The sequence below is a fragment of the Tilletiaria anomala genome (genome assembly GCF_000711695.1).
Source record: "Tilletiaria anomala UBC 951 chromosome Unknown K437scaffold_26, whole genome shotgun sequence".
NCBI lineage: Eukaryota > Fungi > Basidiomycota > Exobasidiomycetes > Georgefischeriales > Tilletiariaceae > Tilletiaria > Tilletiaria anomala.
Genome location: NW_013546996.1, coordinates 13,991 through 28,079, shown reverse-complemented (window position 1 = coordinate 28,079; position 14,089 = coordinate 13,991). Strand labels below are relative to the sequence as shown.

Genomic DNA, 14,089 nt, shown 5'->3' with positions numbered 1-14,089 from the left:
TACCTCTCCTGCCCGGATGATGAGGCGCAAGCGCGCAACAGTCGCAGCAGTGCGAGGACTAATCATCGTCCCCTCCCCATGTGGCTGCGGTCTGTAACGACTTCGACCTCTTTCTATCCAACCTCCCCATGTTCCCGTCACACACGAAATCTGTACATTCGTCATTGGAGGGTCTGTCGCTTTGTGCACAGACGACCACGCTGTCGCAGTCGCAGTCGGGCGTTCATTCGCATACTGTTCTCCATTAATATGACCGAGTCGGTAGGATCGAGTAGCAACATGCATCTCGACCAACGCCACGCTCACATGGGGGCTCGGAGAACGGGCCGAGCTGCCTCCTCAACATGGCGCCGAAGTCTTCTTGCAGCAGGCCTATGTTTCTCTCTGGCATCGACGACGTTCGCCTCCCGCGAGATGCTCCAGAACCTCCCGTTACCGGGCGATGCTCTTCGTCTCGTGCAACCTTCATGGGAATATGCTCCTCGCGGCCCACAAAAACTGCGATACCATCATCGCTACTCGCAGAACACCCTCGCCAGCCGCATCGCCTCCGGCTCCGGTCATGATCCGCAGGAGATGAGCGAAGGGAAGAAAGGGATCGCGGACTCGGGTCTGTCTTGGGAGCAGGTCGCTGCCTTGGCGCCAGAAGAGCCTTTCCCGATGGGTAAGAGCGAGAATAGAATTATCAATTACGGAATGGTACGTCTGCAAGGGTTCGAAATTCTATCATTGCCTCTTCTCGGTCTTATATGCTCATCTGGTTCTTGCAACTGCGGCCTGCAGCTCATTCAGCATCGCCTGGCCCATCCTCAAGAAAGGGATCGATCCCATCAGGCGCCACAGCAGCGGCGCGAAGGAGCAGTGGGTTCTGGAGCGACGGATGCCCCCTCCGGCCAAGAACCCCAGACGGAAGAGAACGCATCAGCACGATCAAGAGTCTCGACAAACAATTCCCCTCCACGGGATTCTCGCCGCAATGTAGATGCTGCCGATGCAAATGCGGCGGCAGACCTCGAGGCATCGGCACCTAACCGCGCCTTAGGCAGGAATGCACGGCGGGCGCAAGAGGCCATGGCGCAGCGACTTCAGACTACCTGAGCTCTCATGTCCCATTCATGAACATGATTTACGACACGCTGGTTTCGCAGCATGATAGGATGCTACCCAAGACACGCATGTATCGGAGGGATTAACGTCTTAATAGATTTCATCTCTCCTCATTAGCGCAACGGCTTTGCACTATCGGCAGCCGTACACATCCTCCGCGACCTTCATCCACTGGCTCCCTGGCACCATGTACTGAGCCGCATAATCTCGTTCCAGCGGATGCAGGCGCTTTCCCACCAACACAAGACTGTGCAGCGGTGCACCGAATGCCTTCATAGCGCGCTGTTCAGCCCGCGCTGCGCGACGCTGCGCCAGCTCGGCCTCACCTGCGTCCGGCACCTCCTCCTCGTCCTGCGCTTCTTCTGCCACCAGCTCCTCGGGCGACGCGGACGAGAGGGCGAGCAGCTCGTGCAGCGTCCCGCTGACGATCAGCTCCCCGTCTTGCTGCTTGCTATGTGATGATGATGGCGAAGAAGAGGAGTTTCCCATTCTGCATAGTGCAATCGCCAACGTTGAATGGGCCAGCATGTATTTTGTCTGATGATGAAGGTCTGCCTCGAGCAACTGCGTGATGAGCTGCGGTATTAGCATGTACCTTGGTGGTTGGTATACCAAGCGACCTCTGTCCAAGGGAAACAGATGAAAGTATTCTCAGACAACATGCAGTTGTACCTCGCGCATAGCCCCACCAACCTTGCCATGTCCTCCTGGCTCTGTTCGCGAACTTTAATGTCACCCAAGCACAGCGTGTGACAGCCTATTCGGAAATTTTCGCCGATTCGCTCGAGCCAGCTGTCGGGCTTCCACTCATCTGTCCAGAATGGGATGCTGACTGTTTGTCCAAAGTTGTAGCCCTGTAGCCCGCTGCTTCCGATTGCCGTCATGATGCTGGCATTGTGGATGACCTTGACGACTACCTTTTGCGAGCGCGCACGCAGGATGAGGTCCGTGTGCGTCGTTGCGCTGAGAGGATCGCCGACGACGAGAAAGGCAACGTTGCCTATCTTGGACTGTTGGATGATCAGGTCATCCGCCTGCAGTTCCACTGTCTCACGCGTGGCCAGTGTCACCGATTTCCCATACAGCTTCTCGAGCCGTTGCTGGTAGTCCGGGACCATGAGGATTGACGTGTAGGCTTCGAGGTAGACATGTTCGCAAGACTTGATTGCTTCCAGACCCTTGAGCGTGATGTCTTGCTCGTCGGCCAAGCCGAGGCCGATCACAAAGAGGACCATCCTTACGCTTCCCTTGGACCCGAGAGATGTGCAGGGTCAGCTACTCTGACACGCCCTCGTGTCTTTGCTGCTGGCTTGACCAGTCTTGGCGCACCACAGAGATAGGTGACGACGAGCACTTTCTTCATTATTTTTCGGCTTTCGGAGAGAGAAAGCGCGCAGCCATGAAGGACGTCGTAGGCGCGCATTTGCATTGCGCCGCAGACGGGTTGTCGATGGCTATCACATCATCACACTTGTCACCTGACTCGCATCCCCGATACATGTCCATCCTCATTCCACACAGCCTCACCTCTGACGGCGTGCTCCTGAGCGCAGCCAACAGGGGCAACACAAACACCTACCTTCCAGGTGACGTGTGTCCTTGCGGAAGAAGCCGACTCGAAGGGAAAGCCCGGAGAGAATCGAGCGCGCAGCACAGCTCGGCTTTTACACATTCAACGCTGCCCAAGCGTCGGCGTACGCTGCTCGGCCCTCTATCTCATCCCCAGGGGCAAGGTGAGAGTATACAGGGACGGATAGGAAGAGTTGCTTTGATCTAACGCTGCGCCGACGTACATCATCTTTCGCTACCGCTGCCGGGCGTGACCTTTCCTCACCCGCCCCACAGCGCCGTGTCATCATGTCAGTCCCGCGTCGTAGCTACGACCCGCGGCGGGTCTGCCTTATGCCGCTCCCTTCCCTACCGCCTTTTCTGCGGAACCACAAGCGGTCAGTGATGATCTACCTGTCCGGCGCGCTCTTCGCTATCGGCTGGTGGCTTTTCATCGACGCCTGCATCCTCTCCAGTGCCACATGGAAACGTGCGCTGCCCCCTGTACCCGGCGGACCGGACGATGACCACACGCCACCGCCCGACGCGCCGTTCGTCTCCATCAACTTTGCCGACTGGGTCCCAGGTCTGTGCGGCACTCTCGGCATGATCGTCGTTAACCTGATCGACAAGTCGCACCTCACTGAAGACGGCTTCAGCTTCGGCAGCATGTCAGGCGGAGCAAGCTGGAGCAGCGACAACGTTGCCTGGCGCGCCCGCCTGTATCTCTTCCTCGGGTTTGCTCTTCTTGCTGGCGGCCTCGCAGGCAGTCTCACAGTGCTCGTAATCAAGTACCTTGTCCCCGCTTACCCAGCCGGATACGACTACTACGGACTTGCGAATGTCGGGCAAAATGCTGCCATCATGCTCAGTACCGTCTTCCTATGGAGCGCGCAAAGCGCCCCGAACGAGTACGAGTATAACCTCACCATCTAGGTTCTTTCCCGTTTGAAATCCAATCACAAGGAAAACCAGGAGTGATGCTGTGAAGACGGGATAATGCAAAGTGTGTGATGCGACTATGCTACAGGGCGACGCTGCCTGGTGTAATGATACAGATTGCCTAGGGGGATACGTTCAAATTTGCTCTTTTGCTCTTCTCTTGTTCTTGCTGCGGCTCTCGCTGCTGCTGAGGGCGCGGCCCTTGCGGGCTCTGTCTGCCCGCTTCTTCATCCCCGCGTTTACGCTTGCTTCGCGAACAAATATTGCAGTAGCATTCACGCAGTGGCGCGCTGACGTGGTACCAGATGTTTTCCATCTTCTGCAGCGTTCCGTTGCCGAGCTGCAGGATGGAGGTGGGCACGCGTGGTTGCCAGATCACCGACTTTGGCGGGTCATTTTCATTGGGATACACCCAGCATACAGGGTCTTGCAACCGCTCAAGGAGATCTGATGCTTGCCAATTGTTGCCACAATGGAAGCGATCCTCTGGAGCGCCAACAGCTTGGATGTGGTTCGCCAGGTTTGTGTATGCGCTGCAATCGGGGAGGCAAAAAGTTCAGACAGAGTGCGACGATAGAGCTTCCCCCTTCGCATGAACGAGTCTCACTTCTTCAGCGTTTCTTCCACCCAAATCCACCAGCGGTGCTCCATCTGGTTCAGCAAGCGGCCTGGTGGAGGCAACGGCGGAAGTTTAACTTCCTCGCTCGAGCCATGTCCTCCTTCCCTTCTTTCTTGATATACAGGCCCGGTGATGCCGAATGCGCTTGGGGGCGCACTTGAAGCCGATGCGAAGCGCTCTACCTGTTCCACGGGCGACATCCAGTGTCCTGCAAAGATCACACCGTTTAAGAGACATGTACTCAACACCCTGCAAGTTGAGAAAGCATTCAGGACATAAAGGGACGCACCTGCATAGAACAGTTCCATGCACCGCTGATCGAGCGCCTGCGCGCGCAAATGCAATTCCCGCTCCACGTCGATATCCTCCTCTGCGAACGGTTCTTCTTCGGATTCAGAGTCCGACCCCATCGCAGCTGCGGCCTCGGAGCGCTTCCTGTTAGCATCTCGCTGTGCAGCATAGCGCTTCCGGAGGACATAGTCTTGGCGAAACCGCTCATACTGGGTCGACATCGCCAGCCAGATCTGTCGAGGAAAGATGCAAATCAGGCTATGTGCGGCTGCAGATCGACGGGGTGATGCAAATGCTCCTCACATCTTCGACAATCCAATGGGCCACCTCCCACGCGCTTCCTTGTCCATATTCGACGTAGTCTTTTCGCGCTCGACTGGCCTTTATCATATTTTTGAGGCTCCTCTCAGAGAGGCGCGGAAAGTGCTTTGCGCTGAAACACGGAGCGACGAAGGCAGTCCTCAGCACGTCGATACACCACGTAGATTACCCGACATCCTTCACTTCTCATTTGCGCTGAAGACTCACACGTTTGGCAAAACGAGGTGAAGGGCTTCGAAGCGACACATGGCGCATGTGTTCGTAGCGGCAGGAAAGCTACGGCGATCTTCGTTCTCTGCCAATGCTGCCCATTCTCCAAGGATCGGCCCTCCCAGGCACACATTGCTGTTTGATCAAAGCAAGAGCATCGCCTCACGCCGGTCAGATGATCACACCACAGGCATGGCACAAGCCAAAGACGGTAGTATAAACGCACCAGCACGAGACTGCTTCTTCGGAATCCGCTAGCACCGGTATTGTATGATCGTCGCACAGCTGCAATCACATGTCAAATCGTACGGACACGCGGTCAAAATCAGCAACTGTGAAGCAGAGGCGCGCTACAATTGCACCCAATTATGCGAACACACCTTGATGACGGACAGTGCAGGCGTGCGCAGCGGAAAGAGCTCGTCCTCCGCAGACTCAGGGATGCCATAGTTGAGGACACAGGCGACACATTGGGAAGAGATGCAGCTGTTTGCAGCTCGAAAGAAACCTCGTTCCGCAACTTCGACAGCCCGTCGCATGTCCGAGACATCGAGGAATTGCTGGTAGACTGTATTCCATCCCGGATGCGCTTTCACTGCAGAATTGCATAGGCATAAGAAGAGAGCATCAGCAATGCAAGGCCTGAAGTCCAGACGCATTCATCAAGCACTCACCTGCCTCTTCCCAAGCTGCGTCAATCTTGACAAGCTCGAGCATATTGGCTCGGAAACGGAGCATCGAGAAGGTCCTCAGAGCCCACAATCGTTCATTTTGTTCCGCCACCTGGTGCAGGGATCTGGGTACGGTAGCTACTTCGTCTAGTGGCCCATAGTAGCTGAGGATCTTGGAAATGAGCGCTGTGGTCAATTTCGGGCGTGTTCGTGGAGCGTCGGTCACGGATGGTGATGTAGCGCGTGCTTTTTGTGCTGATTTGCAGAGCGAGCTTGTCTTGAGGACATTGTGTTGATCTGCCTCATTCGCAGTCATTCCTTCGGAGGTGGACGAGCTGGCGGCTGTCTTGGATGCGCCATCACTTGTGCTGATGGACCGAGCCGGAGAATGAGCCTCGCTGCTGAGCGAGCTATCGCGTGTCCTGGTCGGTGAGACGTCGGACATGATTCTTCGAACTTGCGACCCCAAGCGGCCGGCGATGGCAGGGGCGCAAGGCAGAGTGGATGCCGGGATCGCGTTTTATTACGGCTGCATCGCGGCTTACACAACTGTGGTAGAGACTGGAGCGTCGAGGCTCATGATCTGCGCGGAAAGCGCGAAACTAGAAGGCGTAGAGCTAGGCGATTGGAGGCGGCGTTCCTATGAATGCGACACAAGCCACAGAGGGAAGCGCGTCTGCTCCGGCTAAGCTGGTGAAGGTGCAGAGTAGTTGGCAGCTGCCAACTACTCTGAGATGACATCAATGCGTCGGTGGCTATAGCTGTCCCTTGTCCAGCAGCAGCTCCAGCCATAGATAGATGGAGAGAAGCCTGGGCCGTACGTACGCCGTCGTCACTCTCGTTTCGAAGGTGGCCAGTGCGGGAGGGGAAGGAGGACTGATCCAATGCCCACGCGAAACTCGATGCGCACAGTCAAATGGGCAGTCAGAGACGCGACGCGCCGCGAAACGAAGAGTGGGCCACATAGTACTAGAGAGGAGAGTTCTCATCGGAGACACATCCGTGTTTCACCTACATGTGTACGTGCAGACGTGTTGTCAGAAACGACTCACGATGGTTTAGTGGTTTACACAGCTTGCAGCCTTGCCCGCTGCGCTGGACACGCCGGGACGAGGGAACGGACACGACATTGAGCAAAGGCAATCAAACGGCACGGTGGGTTTGCTGAGCAAACGAGCCGCAAGCACTGGGCGCTGCGTCTGTGTGCCAGCTATTGTACCCTGGACTGTCTGCATACTAGCACGGAAGTTCAGCAAACATCGGAAGGAACAGCACTCTGGATGCGAGGCACGGGATGTTATTACAATGCAAACAAAAGGGCGAAAGAGAAACATGAACAATAACGAAACAACAATGCAATGTTCACTTGGCAGGCTCAGCGCTGGCCTCAACAAACTCATGTGCTTCACTCCGCGTGATGGTGCGGATTGTGCTGATCTTTTGCGCGTTGAACAGCACGCCGTAATGACGCTCGGCCACGGCGACCATCTCAGGGCGCTGGAGCAGTGCGAATATCAAGAGCAAGAGGCGAGAGAAAGAGGCTACGTCAGTTGCGGTGCGCACACTTGGCTCAGCCAACTCCCTTGAACTCACGAACGTGGTGGTAACTGTCGACGAGATCGGATGGTGAGACCGTAAAAATGTCAGAATGTCATCTTCGAGGCTCGAGAAGGCCGCGCGCAACTCACTGAACTGAGCATTTTCGGAGAGCTCGTGAATCATGGCTGGTGGTGAGTTTGAGAAAGTGGAGCCGCAGACATCAGCTGTACTGTGTCTGAGTTATGCCCTTCGATTTAGTGCAAACACACCTGCAACGGCTGTACGGTACTGTGCATCCAAATTGGCGTCGATCTCGTCAAATAGGTAGAAAGGCGCCGGGTCGCATTTCTGAATGGCAAACACTGCATAGAAGAAGCGAATAGAAGTCAGCATTGTAAAGCTTGTGCTGCGACTTTTTGAAGACACATGCCAGTTGCGAGCGCCACGAGCGACTTTTGACCGCCTGACAGTTGCTGGACTCTGATGCCCTCATCCACTTTGGAGTTGAAAGAGACCTGTCGGTGTGCAAATACATCAGCAACGAAACGAGGAGTCAATGTGCTCCAAGTCGTGTACTGTGTCCCCTCACCTTTATCGCTACTCCGGTGTAGTTGTCAATGGAGCTCTTGGCGTCATCGCCATCTATGTCCATCGCATCGGGGTTCTGTCGGGAGAGGGCACTCAGCTTTCGTGCTGCTTGGAAGGGGATTCGAATTGTACCGACCTGGTCCACTCTGCGCTGCATGATCAGCCGCCCACGACCCGTCGGCACCAGCTTCTCGAAAATGTCTTCAAAGTTCTTCGAGACTTGCTTGAACGTCCGCTCGATGGCCTCATCTTTGCGCTGATCCAGGTGCTCGATTAGCTCTTGAATGGACTCCGCTGAGCTCTCTAGCTCGGCCTTGCGGTCATTCAGCTGATCTCTCTGCTTTGTAAAGTTGTTCCACTGCTCGACAGCTTTCTTGTTGACGTGTCCATACTGTTTCAAGCTCTCATTGACCTTGTGGAGCATTTTCAGAAGCTGATAGGCCAATATCATCGTAAGAAGTCTACAAAAGCGCACCAAGCTCGCTTCACCGCAGCTCACCTTGTCCGGCTTCATTGTGGAATACTTGCCATTCTCGAATGCCTCTTCTGGGAGAACGCCCAAATCACGAATATTTTTGTTGCACTTGTCGCGCTGTTCGGCAAGACGCTGCTTCTTGCTAACATACCGCTCAATGCCCTTTTGCTGCTTTCCGACATATCGCGCCAATTCGCCTTGATCTGCGCGTAGTGTCTCGAGTTCGCCTTCGGCATCTCGCAAGCTTTGAGACAGTTCTTCCAATGCAGCAGATGTCCGTGTTGCAATGACTTCTTTTTCGCTGATCCTCTTGGAAAGTGTAGCCAGATCACGCTTCCGAGCTGTAACATCAGAGTCCTGTACAGCGCCCGCATCCAGGTTCGGGCCTATGACGGTGCTCAAGCCTTCGAGTTGCGCTCTGATCTCCTCCCTTCTGCGCTTAAGATCTTCGTCAAGGTCAATCTCGAGACTCGTCTTGGTGCTTTCAAGCTGTAGTCACAATCACGCCCTTCCACTCAGCTTTTACGTTCATGGAACGCACGGCCTGGGACTCGAAACTCACCTCTGAGACTTGACGAGTCAGATGCTTCAGTGACTTGTTGAGTTCTTCGCTGCGAGTGTTGAGCTGCTCGAGGGTGGTGGCCTCTTCAGACGACAGGCCATCACTCAGCGCTGACCTGAGCTCTTGTTCCAACGATTGGACCTGCTCTTGGGTCGTGGTGAGGTCGATCATTTGCTCTGCCTGAATGCGTTCAAGTCCCTTCAGCCTGTCAAAGCAGCTCTCCTCCTCCCTCCTGAGCCAGGTCAATTGGTCGAGCAAAGGGCCTCTGGACTCGGTGAGCTGCCGTCGCTTCGTTTCGACTGTCTGCATTTGCCCAAGATGAGACGTGACCTCTTGCTCGAGCCGCACGATTTGTTGCTTCAAAACATCGAGCCTGTCATTGCCAGCAGATACCTGATCCTTGAGTCGATGGTAGAATCTGGCCGCATCGATTCGGCTGCCCCTTGGGTCGTGGAAACCGCCAGACAGCGCACCTTTTCTCTCGACCTTGTCCCCATCTAGCGTGATGGCGTCGACGCGGTGACTGCGCACATAAGCCCCGGCAATTTCGAGGTTGGGACAGATGATGGTTTTTCCAAAAACCTGCTCCATGGCGGGCCTGTACCTAGCTTCGAACTGGATCTTCTTGATCATGAGCACAGCATCGTTGGCTTGCGGAAAGTCGATGTTGCGCGACTTCAACCTGTTGAGCGGCATGAAGGTGACTCGCCCACTGCGCTCCTTGTTCATCACATCGACAACTTTTGCTGCTGTCTCGTCGGTATCGACAACGATGTGAAACAAGCTTGTGTTTGCAGTCACCTCCACCGCAGTTTTGTACTTGTCATCCACTGTGAAGAGAGAGTATAGCGGGCCGTACACACCCGTCAGGCCCAGACGGGAAGCTATCTTTTCTGCCGCAGAGATGCCGCTTGCAGTGGCCTTGTCCATGGTGCCAGCAAGCGTGCGCTGCGCTACATTTAGCTGATCACGAATGAATCCCAGCTCTGAAGAAAGCTTGGCCTCTTCGTTCCAGATCTCTCTGCGATGTTGACGCGAAATCAGCTTCACATGTTCAATGCGAATGGCACACATTTGGCTTACTTTTTCTGCTCATTTGCAGTGTCCCTCTTTTCCTTTGCAGCGCGCCATTCCTTTGAAAGTGATTGGAGTAGCTCCTTGCGCCCCTCGATGCGTTCACTGGTCTCTCCCCGTCTCTGCTCTGCCTCGTTCAGCTTGGTGCGTGCATTTTGTATCTCATCCTTGGTCTGCTCGATCCGTTGATATTGCGCCTGCGAGTATTGCTGCAAATCGGCGATTTGACTCCGGAGCCATTTGTCGCGCTCGGCTTTTGATTTAAACTGGGCGGCACGGCCCTGCTTGCTGTGTAGCGTCCGAATGCGGGCCTTGATCCTTTCCAGCTCCTCTCTCACACTGCTCAAATCCTTACCCCTTTCCTCCCATTGTGGCTTAATGCTCATCAGCTCAGCCTCTTTGTTATTGATCTGCGCGTCGAGGTATTCAAGCTCTTTCTGTGCCGCTTCACGATCAACGGCAGCGTTGTCGCCAGCCTCCTCCATCTCTGAGACAAGCATCTGCAGCTCAGCTAGGGCTTTGGTGAGCTCTCTGCGACCTTGCTCCGCTTGTGCCTTCTCCACCTGACGTTTCTCAATGTTTTGACGAAGAATCGCTACCCGCTCTTCCAGGTTGAGGGCAACTTTGCTGGCTTCGTTGTATTCTTGAACCTGAGCGCTGGATGATCCTAATTCCTTGACCCGCTCTTCCTCCAATCTCTCGAGGACCTCGGCAACGTCTTCCAGCTCTCGTTGGTAAATGGTGTACTCGAGACATCTACGCTCCTTGTCTCTCTTGTAGTATTCGCGCAACTCCTCCTTGTCTTCGTCGAGCTCTGCAATCTTTCCCTCGATATAGTCCAGCAGGTCGTGGATCTTTGCACGCTTTCCTTCAGTGTCCTCCATGATTTTGAGAGACTCTGACCTGCGCTGTTCGTACACCCTTGTCCCGGCGACTTCTTTGAGCAGGTCCAGACGCTCATGGTCTTTTGCATTGGTGAGGTGAGTGATGCGTCCCTGTGGTACGATGTAGTACGGATTTGCGCGCGAGAAGCCCGCTGCCTCCAGCAGGTTGCCGACATCTGCTTTGCTTGCACTACGCCTGTCAATACTGTACTCGTCTTTCTTCAGTCCGATGGTTCTTCGTAGAATGACTTCTTCCCCGTTAGTAGGGAAGCGATTATCCGCATTGTCAAAAGTAATCTCAACAAAGGCAGACAGCGTCGTTGATGTTGACGATGAGGAGTCATGCAGAAGCCCTTGTCGCTCCTCTCGAGTCAACGTTGCATATTGGTCGGAAAGCACAAACCTGCATGGGCATGGCTGTCAGTTACCTCGAGCTGTCAGCTGCTGAAAGAGAGCCTATATGCGCATACCTGATAGCTGCAAAGACAAGAATAGCTCTTTGATGTAAATACGCTGAGCATAGGATATGATAGCGGCAGCCGCATCTCACCAGAAAAGAAGTTGCTCTTTCCGCTTCCATTTCTCCCTACGATGACATTGTGGCCCGGACTGCAAACAAGCGGCCAGGTAGAAGTAATCAGGCTTCACTGTCTGAGCCCAATTCTGGCCGGGTTTGCGAACGTACCTGAAAGGGTCGACCGCAGTTTGATCCTTGTAGCTCTTGAACCCCTGGATCTGAATCTGCTTGATGTACATTTTGTCGCTGAGCGGTCTTCAAGTGGGCACCTGCCTCGCGAACGGCCAAGTCTGGAGTATCACAAATGTAGTCATACGCACCGCAATGAATGTGGTAGTACGGCGATTACAGATCCCAAGAAGTTACCTACGTGAAGCTCAGGACCAAGACCATGTATGAAATGATGGGAACTGTAAACGGCGATGCTTGCACTGAAGGATTGCGTCGCGTGTCCGCGTCGATTGACTTCCGTATTGGGAAGAGACGCGACAGAGGGACGCGTCGCGTCCCGCACGGCAAGACGCCAAGGACACGACCACCCCACAACGGATGCAATTTAGGGTTACCAGAGAACAGCGATAAGGCGATGAAGCGTGCCAGCTAGTATTAGACTGCTACAAGAGGGGCAATCCACCATACGTAACCCCAACAAGCTGCATGCAAAGCATTCTCGAAATTAAATGAGGCAGTGATGAATGTGAATACAGGAGCAAATATTGCATATGGTGCATGAATCCCATGACGCAACACACCCAAGTGCTGGTGGTATGAATACAAATGACAACAGTGCGTATGACGTAGGAGCTGCCAAATTGGCAATGCCTAAGGCACCGCAACGGTCATGACCAGCACCACGACGGTCAGAAGAAAGCAGATACAGAGCGCGCGGAGTGCTGCTTTTTGCTGTTCCCGTCGCAAATTTTCGTCTAGAACCGGCTCGGTGTGGACGGCGAAACCGGTGGCTTGCTTGACTCGTGTCCAGGCACTGCGCATCGCAGAGACATCCACGGCAACACGCATCCAGCCAGGGTTGGTTCCAGCCATGGACATGACAGAGGTAGTAGGGGTATTATGCGTCTGCGCTTGCTGCGATGGTGGTAATGCGGTCGTTGCTGCACCAGCACCTAGATCAGCAAAGAAGGTTGGCTTGCCGATCAGTGCGACCTCGAAAGGCAAGACCGGGATGCGCCGCGACTTGAGCGAAGGACTTGCAAGAAGTAATGCAGGCGGAGAGGGCGCCATAATGGGGCTCGTCGGCGGACTCGCGGCGGATGAAAGATCTTCGGTCTTTTGCCGAGCTGCAGTAGACCCAAGAGATTCGGCCCCTGAGGCTGCAAATTGCAGCAGCTGCGAGGGTTGGCTTGTGGGTAAAGAAGCAGCAGAAAAAGCATCTGCTCTGCTTGTGGACGACAGTGCCTGCGATGCAGGCCGCGCTCTCCATAAATGCATACGCGTCAGGAGTGACTCCAATTCTGGTGCCATCCAGCGTTGTCGAGCTGATCGATCCTGCTCCTCGGCAAGGATGCGCTCGGAGAGCGCATCTTCGTCACCAGACTCGAGCACCGAAAGGATCTCGGCTCCACGATGGATAATCTCTGGCTCTGCAGGCTCACGCTTGCCTCGCAAGCTGAGCCAGACGCAGATTCCAGTCCAAGCGGCCATTGAGTAACCTATCCCTGCGCACCACAAAGGAGCGAGGAGCAGGCGGTACCACCGCGAGACCGTGCCAGAACTATGAGGACCGACGTAGAGCGGAGACGGTTTCAGCGCCAAGAGGACGGAGAAGAGGATGGCAACTACGGTGCAAGTGATGCCGACGCCTAGTCGCCCACGCTCTGTGTGCTTGCTGAGATTCTTGGCCTTTGAGAAGAAGAACGCAGGAACGACATGACAGTTGAGATACGATACGACCGCTTGGACTGTCTCTCCAAACGCATCCGGTTGCATTGATATGAGAGCGGCGACGCGGGCAGCACGAATGGTGCTTTCTGGAATCAGCCCAAGATCGAGCATCCATGCGAGGCGAGGACTGGCATGATGTCTGTCGGGTTCGTTCCGGTGCGACTGTTTGGGCGCTTCGCTCTCTGCAGGGCCCAGGTATGTGTCGAGAATGCGTAGCATTTCTCTCCGCAATGGTACAAAGTGCGGGCTTTCAGGTCCGTGACGGATTGTGGTCGTCGGACATACTTCCCTCCGATGGAGAGACCCGCTCTTGGCAGAGGCGAGCGAGCTGAAGTACCGTTTCTGCCAGCTGTAGAAGCTGGCCAAAAAGTTGACTGCGTCCAGCTCGTCGCCATGGTCTGCGCTGACATCGGGAGCAGCTCGCAAGCAACGATCTGCATCCGGCTGAGAAGGATGCAGCTGCTCTCGGCTTGCCGTGTCGGTTGGAGCAGACGAGGCGACCAGGCCCACAGGGGTCCTCTCGCTGTCATGCACAGACATCCTGCTGTTGTGAGCTCGGTCTAGTTTATCCAAGGGCTGAGGCGAAGAGATCATTGTGCCACCAAGCATGCTGAAGTCGGGCAAGCATGCTTGCTCCTTTGTGAGCGCGCTGGCTGGCTGGTAGAAACCGGATCGATTCTCTTCTGAGCGCTGGGAAGCTAGGAAGGCTCGTAGATCCACTGCAAGGAAGCCCCACTGAGGCGCTCATCAATTTGCGTTGCACAAGTGGGAACGACAGCTGACTCACTCAGTGATATTGGACGACATGTTCTCCCTTGAATGATGTCAACGATTGTGAT

At 54.9% G+C, this 14,089-nt stretch overlaps 6 protein-coding genes across 6 annotated transcripts; 2 read left to right on the top strand and 4 right to left on the bottom strand.

Moving 5' to 3' along the window:
* Nucleotides 1–117: 117 nt before the first annotated feature.
* K437DRAFT_273489 (uncharacterized protein) lies at nucleotides 118–1,553 on the top strand. The gene is made up of 2 exons (XM_013388578.1): nucleotides 118–699; nucleotides 784–1,553. Exons 1-2 carry the CDS (start codon nucleotides 250–252, stop codon nucleotides 1,096–1,098), a joined length of 765 nt encoding a protein of 254 aa, XP_013244032.1. The 5' UTR covers nucleotides 118–249; the 3' UTR covers nucleotides 1,099–1,553.
* Nucleotides 1,195–2,793, bottom strand: K437DRAFT_255606 (Diphthine synthase). The gene is made up of 2 exons (XM_013388577.1): nucleotides 1,801–2,793; nucleotides 1,195–1,729 (listed from the first exon to the last, which is right to left on the bottom strand). The coding sequence occupies exons 1-2, from the start codon at nucleotides 2,340–2,342 to the stop codon at nucleotides 1,240–1,242; spliced, it is 1,032 nt and encodes a 343-aa protein (XP_013244031.1). The 5' UTR covers nucleotides 2,343–2,793; the 3' UTR covers nucleotides 1,195–1,239.
* Nucleotides 2,794–2,964: 171 nt separating this feature from the next.
* Nucleotides 2,965–3,591, top strand: K437DRAFT_278081 (UPF0220-domain-containing protein; the record flags this gene model as incomplete). The annotated part of the gene is made up of 1 exon (XM_013388576.1): nucleotides 2,965–3,591. The coding sequence occupies one exon, from the start codon at nucleotides 2,965–2,967 to the stop codon at nucleotides 3,589–3,591; it is 627 nt and encodes a 208-aa protein (XP_013244030.1).
* Nucleotides 3,592–3,654: 63 nt separating this feature from the next.
* On the bottom strand, nucleotides 3,655–5,347 carry K437DRAFT_87692 (uncharacterized protein). The gene is made up of 5 exons (XM_013388575.1): nucleotides 5,036–5,347; nucleotides 4,811–4,940; nucleotides 4,506–4,740; nucleotides 4,205–4,424; nucleotides 3,655–4,130 (listed from the first exon to the last, which is right to left on the bottom strand). The coding sequence occupies exons 1-5, from the start codon at nucleotides 5,074–5,076 to the stop codon at nucleotides 3,719–3,721; spliced, it is 1,038 nt and encodes a 345-aa protein (XP_013244029.1). The 5' UTR covers nucleotides 5,077–5,347; the 3' UTR covers nucleotides 3,655–3,718.
* A 1,645-nt stretch (nucleotides 5,348–6,992) lies between these two features.
* On the bottom strand, nucleotides 6,993–11,708 carry K437DRAFT_255601 (putative SMC3). Its single transcript, XM_013388574.1, is given in 13 exon segments — nucleotides 6,993–7,206; nucleotides 7,303–7,316; nucleotides 7,398–7,433; nucleotides 7,518–7,610; nucleotides 7,679–7,763; nucleotides 7,838–7,912; nucleotides 7,973–8,269; nucleotides 8,336–8,800; nucleotides 8,874–9,894; nucleotides 9,957–11,237; nucleotides 11,361–11,365; nucleotides 11,383–11,440; nucleotides 11,517–11,708. 13 exon segments carry the CDS (start codon nucleotides 11,585–11,587, stop codon nucleotides 7,072–7,074), a joined length of 3,636 nt encoding a protein of 1,211 aa, XP_013244028.1. The 5' UTR covers nucleotides 11,588–11,708; the 3' UTR covers nucleotides 6,993–7,071.
* A 462-nt stretch (nucleotides 11,709–12,170) lies between these two features.
* K437DRAFT_267668 (uncharacterized protein) lies at nucleotides 12,171–13,790 on the bottom strand (the record flags this gene model as incomplete). The annotated part of the gene is made up of 1 exon (XM_013388573.1): nucleotides 12,171–13,790. The coding sequence occupies one exon, from the start codon at nucleotides 13,788–13,790 to the stop codon at nucleotides 12,171–12,173; it is 1,620 nt and encodes a 539-aa protein (XP_013244027.1).
* Nucleotides 13,791–14,089: the final 299 nt, after the last annotated feature.

What these genes read in the sequence shown, in the direction of transcription:
- K437DRAFT_273489 (XM_013388578.1), top strand. Translation starts at nt 250, where the DNA reads ATGACCGAGTCGGTAGGATCGAGTAGCAACATGCATCTCGACCAACGC. An exon ending in GAATTATCAATTACGGAATG is followed by an intron (nt 700 to 783) that starts GTACGTCTGCAA and finishes TGCGGCCTGCAG; the next exon opens with CTCATTCAGCATCGCCTGGC.
- K437DRAFT_255606 (XM_013388577.1), bottom strand. Translation starts at nt 2,342, where the DNA reads ATGGTCCTCTTTGTGATCGGCCTCGGCTTGGCCGACGAGCAAGACATC. An exon ending in AGCCAGGAGGACATGGCAAG is followed by an intron (nt 1,730 to 1,800) that starts GTTGGTGGGGCT and finishes TCCCTTGGACAG; the next exon opens with AGGTCGCTTGGTATACCAAC.
- K437DRAFT_87692 (XM_013388575.1), bottom strand. Translation starts at nt 5,076, where the DNA reads ATGTGTCGCTTCGAAGCCCTTCACCTCGTTTTGCCAAACGT. An exon ending in CCCATTGGATTGTCGAAGAT is followed by an intron (nt 4,741 to 4,810) that starts GTGAGGAGCATT and finishes TTTCCTCGACAG; the next exon opens with ATCTGGCTGGCGATGTCGAC. An exon ending in GTGGAAGAAACGCTGAAGAA is followed by an intron (nt 4,131 to 4,204) that starts GTGAGACTCGTT and finishes CCCCGATTGCAG; the next exon opens with CGCATACACAAACCTGGCGA.
- K437DRAFT_255601 (XM_013388574.1), bottom strand. Translation starts at nt 11,587, where the DNA reads ATGTACATCAAGCAGATTCAGATCCAGGGGTTCAAGAGCTACAAGGAT. An exon ending in ACTGCAAATGAGCAGAAAAA is followed by an intron (nt 9,895 to 9,956) that starts GTAAGCCAAATG and finishes TCAACATCGCAG; the next exon opens with AGAGATCTGGAACGAAGAGG. An exon ending in GCTCGTGGCGCTCGCAACTG is followed by an intron (nt 7,611 to 7,678) that starts GCATGTGTCTTC and finishes TCTTCTATGCAG; the next exon opens with TGTTTGCCATTCAGAAATGC.